General features: G+C 35.4%; 1 protein-coding gene across 1 annotated transcript; it reads left to right on the top strand.

The window, feature by feature from the left end:
• Window positions 1–577: 577 nt before the first annotated feature.
• On the top strand, window positions 578–3670 carry LOC124183726 (eukaryotic translation initiation factor 2D). Its single transcript, XM_046572599.1, has 9 exons — window positions 578–792; window positions 1006–1384; window positions 1647–1907; window positions 2047–2382; window positions 2450–2592; window positions 2682–2762; window positions 2830–3034; window positions 3134–3302; window positions 3441–3670. The coding sequence occupies exons 1-9, from the start codon at window positions 737–739 to the stop codon at window positions 3503–3505; spliced, it is 1695 nt and encodes a 564-aa protein (XP_046428555.1). The 5' UTR covers window positions 578–736; the 3' UTR covers window positions 3506–3670.
• Window positions 3671–9567: the final 5897 nt, after the last annotated feature.

Here is a 9567-nt window from a genome sequence, read left to right as displayed (position 1 = left end):
CTTTCCTGACTGATTGGACCCCCAGGAACTCAGAAAATGCAGTGAAAACAGCGTGGGATCAACAGGAGAGTAATTGCGAAGGAAAAAGCACCTCCTGAAAAATGTCGGAAACACAGGTTCTCGTTTTTTGGCTGTAACTTTTGATGCGTTGATCGCAGCGTATTGGGACTGCGCACAATCGATTTTTCTCGCAAAATTACGTCGGAAAGGTGCCAGAAAGAATTTATTCCAGCACTTTTTGCAATTGCGAAAATTTTCGCTAAACATACTGTTTCTTGGGCCAAAATTTTTTGTCACCGATATGATTTGTGTGACCCTTTTCTGACTAATCGGATCCCAAGGAACTCAGAAAACGCAGCAAACAGTGGCCATGGCAGGTCAAACTACTACTTCTCGTGTTGCCATAATCTTCATAATCGTCTTTTTGAAACTGAGCAAGGCAGCGTTAATGAGGCGGCAAATTTCATCACGCTGCCTTGCCATTCGTACTTGATCGTGTGTTCCCAAATACATTTCACTGCAGGGAGCGTCTTTGGGAACACTTCTTAGTGCCCCGTCGGTATATAGAATTTTGTTGCATTTCTGCAGGAGACAACTGATTCTGACAATATTCTGACGTATGATCATACGCATTCATACGTATGATGCGTTGACTGTTCAAGGAAGGCAGTAATAACCATAAGACGTCAGTAACTCTCGTTTATTTTCCGTCAAATACAGTAACAGTGTGTGAAAAATGTTCATTAAGGCATTCAAGGTAAAAAGTAACAGTCCGCTGAAAGGTTCTGAAAGGTAATATCCTAGTGAAATTATCATCACACAACAAGCAGGGAATTCTTTCGGAAGTTAGAGGTTATATTTACACCACCTTTCTATTACTTGAAAACTTTTTACTTTTTTACTTTTTTGATCCATGTTGAAACAGTATTCCTCGTACCACTCATCCATTCATTCATGCATTCATCTCTTCCTCCTTAAATTATCAAAAGCCTAATCATTTTGCAGAAAGAAATTATACTCTGAAATATCCACAACATTTCCAAGCCTCAGCGATGAACAAATTCAAAACATACTGCCAAAGAAAGAGGCGGTCAGTTCAATAAAGATAATGACTCATAGTGGAGAAATTGGCAAACTCTTCTGCGCCTCGGATGTCCCGATGTTCTTTCAACTCGACTCAGGCATCTATCCCACCGTCTATACTCTTTGGCAGTACCCAGACCTCCTGCACAGCTTCACTACTCATCATGCTGTAATCCAAAAGCTTGCCAGCGGCGCCGACCTTATGTTGCCAGGAGTTGTTCTTGAGGGTCCACCATCCCTTCACGCTTACGGGAAATTAGAAAAGGGAACTCCGGTGTCTGTCAATACCTCTGACAATAAGGTTTTCTTACTTTTCTAGCGCTACAGACTTACCTGATTACAAATTTCTTGAAAATATCATCCAATGTGGTAACTAACTAAATCTTCACGTTGCAATACATACCAAAATTCCTTGTGCTTTATTTTGAAGTACCCGCAATACAAATGAACATTAATAAGGGACAGATATTATTTATTAGACTTGCCAGACATAACATAATACTTATAATACTAATAAAAACATAGTCAATCATATTATAGAGTTTCTTCTCATCTTTATTCAGGCAGCAGTTGCAGTTGGCATCACTGCTCACTCCAGTTATGATTTATATATGGCAGGGGGCCGCGGTAGGTGTGTAGAAATATTACACGCACTTGGCGATACTCTTTGTCAACTCGGAAAACCACCTACGAGACCAAACTTGGGTGTACCATTTGCCCAAGAAGAGGTAGATGATGATGACGAAATCATGCCGGAGAAACTCCAGGAACTCGATATCGCAGACGAAATCAAAACTGAAACGATAAAGGAACGTTTAACAGAAGTATGAAGCATATGGAATGCATTCTGAGTTCTCAGTATTTTAATCCAAGTTGTATTCATAATTCACAGTATAGCAAAAAATGCTAAAAAATACTCACTATAACACACACGTAATCAATTATCGATGTATTTACTGGTAGGAAAATACGGATGAAAGCAGGGAACACGAGGAGAGTGTGAAAAGTGTGGAAAACGAGGTGCCTAATGAAAAACTTGACCCCATTCAACAGATGGACAAGCTTTTGGAGTATTGTTTCCTAAAAGCGTGTAAAATCTCGATAAAAAAAGGCGACCTGCCAATGCTCTCGTCAAATTTTTTTAAAAACCATTTACTAGCTGTTTGTCCACCTGATCAAACTATAGATGTCAAAAAGTCGAGCTACAAAAAGCTGTCCGTATTCTTGGCTAGCATGAAATCTAAGGGTATAATCAACACCTCGACTATGAAGGGCGTCGAGACGTTGCTGTCTGTAAAGGTATAAGAGATTGGATAAGTCAGAGGTGAATAAGTCTATTGTTTCTATATGTAGATGCAATTTCCAGACCGACCATCCGTTAATAAGAGAATTAGTGATAACGGAAGAACGTGCGCCAGTTGAACCTGTTGTATCGAACGTTCCCGTTGTTGCAGAGTGTTACAGAGTTACGGCAGATGTTTTTCCTGTTTTATCGAAATTCGGATGCGAGTAAGTAAAATGCCGTTGTTGCAATACTTGAAGTAGCTCGTTCTTATTTTTCCTTAATTTTCTATCTTGTTTTCCTTGTTGTAATACAGCAAAGGTGACATTCTGACTAGGGCCGAAGTGCGAAAGTGCTTCACCGAATACGTGAAAAAAGAAAATCTCCAAGATGGAAAGTGAGTTTCATAAGCATGAAAGATCAATTTTTCAGGCGCGAGTTTTAATTTCTGTTTTCGATACCAGGATTTTGACTTTAAATCCACAACTGGCCGGCATATTGCGGACAAAAGAACACCAGGAAACTCTGGGCTGGGAAGATGCGCTCAATAAGTTCATCGGCAGAATGACCCATACTCATCAAGTGACAGTTGCTGGGACGAGGTTGGTACGGAGCGGAAAATTGGAACCAATAGATATCACAGTCGCTACTAGGTCTGGAAATAAAAAGGTTCATTTTCAATTTTTTATCTTCAAAGATCAAATTTTCCAAGGCTTCTATTCTTGTTGAAGTTGATACAACCAAATGTGTCTTTCATTCTGTTCTCAGGTGACATTGGTGAACAACTTAGAAACCTTTGGTATAAAATTGCAAGAATTTAGCAAAGAGTGTCAAGGAATTGGAGCCAGCGCTACAATAACTGATGTACCTGGGAAAAAAATGCCTAGTGTGCTTGTACAAGGCAACCAAGTTCTCTACGTTTACAAATTGTTAACCGGTAAGTAGAAAGTTTACCTTTTTTTTTGCACATTCTGTTAAAATCTTTTCACACTTCGACCTGTTTTTACTAACGCCAGCTAATTTAAGGATCTGTGATACCGGATACTGATTGTTGTATTTCGTTTCTTTTTTTTAGAAAAATACCAGATAAATAAGAAGTATATAAGAGGCCTCGAATATGCACCTAAACAACGAAAGTAACATGCGAAATGAGATCTGATGGAAAGTGAGAGTTGCAGTCACCATAAACGATCAAAAAACATCATCAAACTGTGTATATTATATAAATATAAAATGCTACGTGCTCTTCTGTGAAAAAATAAATTAAGAAAATTTATAGGTACTAAATACAAAACAATCGTCCTAGTTCTTTGCATTATGCGTGTTTGTTATTTATCTCCTTTAAAATAACATCAATACAGCACCAATATCAATGGCTAAGGTAATTTTTGGGTCTGGTCTAAACTGACTTTACAAAGAACATTTTTTTATTATGCTATCGAATTTCGGTGATTTGTTTGTTATCACTGTTCCTTCAATCGTCTACGTAGCGTTTTCCGGAATCAAGGACTGACGAAGCACCTTCCGGCAATCGTCAGAATTTGACGTCTTCAACGAAACTGCAACCAGTATCTTGAAGTTAACGAGCAATCTTTTATCTTGCTGGTGTCTTAACCTCCATTCTTCGACCAGGACAACGTCAAGTACGAAGTCCAGCTTAACGGATAAATTGTAACGATTTTCGCCTCTCAATTACTCTTAGAAGATACTTTTAAAACTTGTGACAAAATCCTTGAGAAAGAAATTATTGCACTACATTGTACAAACAAATCGCAACTGGAAGCATGAGGTCAATATGGCTGCCGCTGACACGCTTGCGATTTTATTACGACTGAAAGATCACTTCTAGCAATCGGAAGTCATCGGAGCTTAGCTCGAGTAAAATAATGTGACGGCAAGAATATTTAAGGCACCATTCAACCGCCAAAGAGTGTCTAAAAACTGAGAATTCATCTCGCCGAACGAGACTCATCGTACGAGTTTCACGTGAGACCTCAACTCGATTTTGGTACCTTAAACCAACCACGAATTGATGTATTTTTTTTTTTTTTTTTATCCACATAGCTTAAAACGCTGCGTTTTCAAGTCAATCGGCGATTAACCCACGAAGTAAAGAACGCACGGGGTGGTTTCCCCGTCCTCAGAAATGAACCATCGCCGTTATTGAAAAGTGTAGAATATTTGAGACTGCTCTACAAGCATGCCAAGTAGCTCTACTCGCTAGCGGATTCCCTATATTGCAAGCATAAAAAATATGTGGGAGTGCGACCGATCGAGTAACCGGAGTGAAATAACGATACTGGTTCAAAATTTGTTAATATAATTTATTGTATATCGAGGTTTCAACATGGAAAAGTACAAATATTGCAATATAGGGCCCGCGAGCTGTCCTCGAGAGAGAGGATGGGTCAGCAGGTGATAAGGAGAATGTATTTGCGGTATGGAATTACTCAAGGATCCATAGATCGTTGCATACGACATTCCGTGTCGTTGGTTCCCGCCTCTGCGGCCTCTTCGCGCCACTCTGATGGAAATTCCAACGCTAAATTTAATACCGCGTTCTCGCGTCAGTTTATTCTCCCGACCATATGCCTGTGTGTACATGTATTTACGTTATAAACACAAACCGTAAGCGGATTCCACGCAATTTATTACCGCCCAAGTTAATTCCAGAGAAACCAAAAAAAAAAAAAAAATTTATAAAATTTAATCCTTAGACGAGTGACCCGTATTTTTTTTTTTTTTTTTTTTTCTCTCAGTAACTTTTTTCCATTTAAAAACGTGATAATTTCGTCAGGAGTTACTTCGTAATATGTATAAATTGTATTTCCAATTCAAAAATCGAACGTCCGTGGTACGTAACAAAAGAATTCGCTTTGAGAACAAAAGAAAAATACGAGTACTACGAATTTCTCTTTATCACATTCTCCGATCCTCTATCCCTTATTTGATATTATATTTAACACCATCTAATGGCTAACAATGTATATTATTATCCCTTCTCTCATCGTTCAACTATCCGACATATTTTTCCGATGCCACAGAACATTATGTATATTAATATTCGCGCTACGCAGCCTAAATATCCACGTATAAGAATTCAGTTTCTGTTTTTCGCGACGCGTTGCTTGTTTCACTTCTTTTCTTTTTACTTCTCGTCTTCACGTGCGCGGCATTTATTTAGGCGCCTCTTCCGGTAGTATAATATAATTATAAGAATAATCGTAATAGTATGAACAACAATAATATTAATAATAATTGTATGAAATGTTAATTTTATACGGAGAAAGTACTTTACAAAGTAATATGTATAATATCATTTCTTCTCAAACATATTACTTTTTTCAGCTCAATTTACTCGGCTTGTATTTAATTAATTTCATTCAATTTTCATTTTTCTTTAACAATTAATGCGTCTTCGAACATTATTATATAGAATAATAATAATCATCGTAATAGAGGTCGATATCAAGATAAGCAATTGCAGGGTATAATATAATGTAAACTATGCGTATCAGCTTTCTTGTTCCATCATAGAATGTGTCGAAAGAAGTATAATATTATAGCGTGTAGGTATATCCAGAGTATACTAATTTCAGATTCATTATAACACGAATGTGCGACCGAACAATGCATGTGGGGAACGTTGCGTGTTTGCTTCTTTGTTTACATACAGTCCGATTAATTTCTTTTTCCAATACAACCGTGCCCAATGTTAATAATACAAGTATAAGGTAAATAATAATATCGCACGAGTTGCGTCCGGTCAACGTATTACTTTCCTCTTCGTCAAACGACACGCAAACCTGGATATTAAAATATACCCATATACTTCGATCGAAAGGGTTTCTTCTCACAAACTTTTCTCAATTCTTTCTTTCTTTCCTTTTTTTGTTTGTTTGTTTGTTTGTTTTTTTTTTTTTTTCTTCTTCTCCTCGCACTTTTGATTTTCCACGAAATATTAAATTCTTCTTTATTATTTAATATATATGCATGTATATAATCATATGTATAACGTTTTGTACACGTTACGTTATAAGATCTATATAATAAATATATATAGACACACATATGTATATCAGCTTGTATAAGGTATACATACGTATATCCATAATATAATTACATAGTTTATATCACGTCAATTATATACCAATTATTTCGTACAAATTATTCTATTTATATTGTATACTTAATTAAGCATTATTGTTATTATTATTATTATTATTATTATTATAATATATTTATTGAATCTGAAACATACCGAATTTATTTCGTAGTTCTATACATATATAATGTGTATATATAATCCTTCTGTGCTGCTGCTGCTGCTGCCCCTGCGGCTGCGGTCGTTCTTCTTGATGCTGCTCTGCGTTTATTCTTTAATTTAATTTAATTTAATTTCTTCGTTTTCTGTTTTTTATTTTGTTTATTTTTTTTTTTTTTTTATTATTATTTTGTGCCCCTACCACACTCGACAGCCCTGTTCGAAATCACCTCACCTAGCCAACCACCACGTATACACAATTTGTATGATGACATACTACGCGTGGATCAATTTTTTTTTTTTTCATCTTGATTTTTATTATCGTTTTTCTTTCTTTCCTTTGTCAATAATTTAATTCACAAAATTATTCCCTACCCTACATATCAGTGTAATAGTATACGTACAATAATAATGATGATGACGATAATGATAATAATAATAATAACGACAATGATAATAATAATAACAACGATGACGGTAATAATAAATAATGAATATATAGATACTTGCAATAACGAAACAAGAGGCCCTGTTACTATACATCGAATTGTAATATGTATATTGACCTGTAAGATTTACGATAATTTGTCATTTATTTGCCGTACTCCTTTTATTCCGTTTTTGCGTTTGTTATTTCTTGTTGTGATTGCTGAATATACGTGTTGTTGATTTGTTTTTTTTTTTTTTTTTTTTTTTTTCAACACGTAATAATAATAAGAATAATAATATCGTAATTAAATATTGTACACCCATTGACAGACTAGCTACCAATATTATTATTTTTTTTTTTTTTTTTGTGTTTTTTTGTTTTTTTGTTTTTGTGGTTTTTTCTTCGTTTGTTTTTATTAATTTATTTATTTTTTTTTCAATTTCTTATTCCGTTAATTCATATAGATATCAATTAATGATAATAATAATATAGTCGTTATAATAATTACATATGATCACAATAATTGTAATAATTAAAACGTTTACAGAAGATTAGATGTATACGTAATATACATGTATAAGTATTCAATTAGAGAATATATATATATATATATATATATATATACCATAGCATAATTAGTTAGTTCGGTAATCTCAAGTATAGTTTTCGTGTCGTACATGAATACGTATGGTTATTTTCAATTTTCAATATACATACGTATGCACGTACAATATCATCGTTGTGATTCGCTTCGAAAAAATCTTTTTCAACCGCCCGCGCGATTCGTACAACAGGTTGTATATTTTTTTTTTTTGATGTTTTTCGGTTGCTTGCTATGCGGATGTATTAATACGGTGTCCCTGTTTTTCCCCCTCGTTTTCTTCTTTAGATTCAAATTTCTTCACATCGCGCTCCGTCGGTACAGTATTATCATTATTATTATTATCATTATGATTATTTTTATTATTATAATTATTATTATTAGCATTAGTTTAGTTAGGCCTACAGGTGAGCTAGAGCTGTTGTGCCGTCATGAATCTTGTACGAGTCATTATTTTCGTCATCGTCGTCGTCGCAATACACGTTCCTTATCGATCGTCATCGGAACGAGTGAATTTGATTTTCAATGCCGTATCCGTACACAACATACGACCGAACATCCCGTCAAGTCGCAAACCGATTCATTTTTATTTTCCTCCCTTTAATTTTACTCGTCGATATTCCGGAATTGAGAACGATGAATATAGTACTAATGAGAGCGGTGATCGGTTTGAATGTAAAAAATAAAAAGCCGATTATCACTTCATTCGCAGTTACTTACGCTAATATATTACGTTACGGTGACTGTATCGATGACTCGACGCTCGCTTTCCTTTAGCTTTCAAATATTCCCGCGCCCAAAGGTGCGCGGTCAACGCGACGAGTCACGGAGGGAAATCCCCCGCGTTTCAACGTCTAACTACAATGTCTCACGAGTCTAACTATGCGAGATTCCGGTCGATTGGGATGTTGCGTTTATTGTCCGTTGCGCGGTACACGCTGCAGTTTGACAATGTTGCATGTATACATACATGTATGTATATTTACGCAGGCAATAAAAATCAATCTCCGTACGGAATGCGTTTTCACCTCTTTATTCATTTTGTTTGTCAAATAATCCCCGCCCCTCCAACCAACGACCAAAACCCCCCTTCCTTTTTATATTATATTGCTTTTTAAGTGTACGATAGTCTGTGAATCCTTGTCATTTATCCAGCGCGATTCGAGTATTGTTTCGTATAATCACAATTATACATATATATATATATATATATATATATATATATATATGTACCACATCTTGTTGGTTAGAAGAAACGAGACTACGTATAATGTAATACAGACCACGTGCTCAAGCCCCGTTACAGTCATTTCATTCGTTATTACTGTCAATGATTCATTTATATATCTATTCGTTTCTTTTTCTCCTTTGCGACGATGTCAAAAACGATGTACATGGACAGTAACTCCTTTGTTTCCTTCAACTTTTCATTTCCCGACAGCAAGTTTTTAAACCGAATTACATTTCCTACAATATTTACACAGTTTGTTGCGACGATGAGGTGAAATATTCGTCGCAAGTAGTGAAGTGAACAAAAAAAAAAAAAAAAAAAAAAAAAACAACAAAGGATCGATCAACTAGTTGATTATTCCTCTAACCCGTCATCTTTTTTCACCTCGTTTTCTTTCTTTTTTCTTTTGTTGTCGTAGGAACATCGCGCACCTTTTTTTTGCAGAGGACTGTTCTTGTTTTCCTTTCGAGTATTTACCGTTACGCAGACGTACTTGCAAATATTATTATTATAGGATTCGATTATTATTGTTGTTGCTATTGTTATTCGGATTAAAAAAAAAAAAAATCAATATATCGAAACCGTTAAAATTCACGAGTATTATTTGTATACAATAAGTTTCGCGTTTCAAATGCGTATAACATATATATATTAATAACCATTCATGGTCAATGAA

Source organism: Neodiprion fabricii, chromosome 5 (assembly GCF_021155785.1).
Source record: "Neodiprion fabricii isolate iyNeoFabr1 chromosome 5, iyNeoFabr1.1, whole genome shotgun sequence".
In the NCBI taxonomy this organism is placed as follows: Eukaryota; Metazoa; Arthropoda; class Insecta; order Hymenoptera; family Diprionidae; genus Neodiprion; species Neodiprion fabricii.
This window is presented reverse-complemented; position numbering and strand designations above follow the sequence as displayed.

What these genes read in the sequence shown, in the direction of transcription:
- LOC124183726 (XM_046572599.1), top strand. Translation starts at nt 737, where the DNA reads ATGTTCATTAAGGCATTCAAGGTAAAAAGTAACAGTCCGCTGAAAGGT. An exon ending in TAAAGGAACGTTTAACAGAA is followed by an intron (nt 1,908 to 2,046) that starts GTATGAAGCATA and finishes ATTTACTGGTAG; the next exon opens with GAAAATACGGATGAAAGCAG. An exon ending in AGACGTTGCTGTCTGTAAAG is followed by an intron (nt 2,383 to 2,449) that starts GTATAAGAGATT and finishes TGCAATTTCCAG; the next exon opens with ACCGACCATCCGTTAATAAG.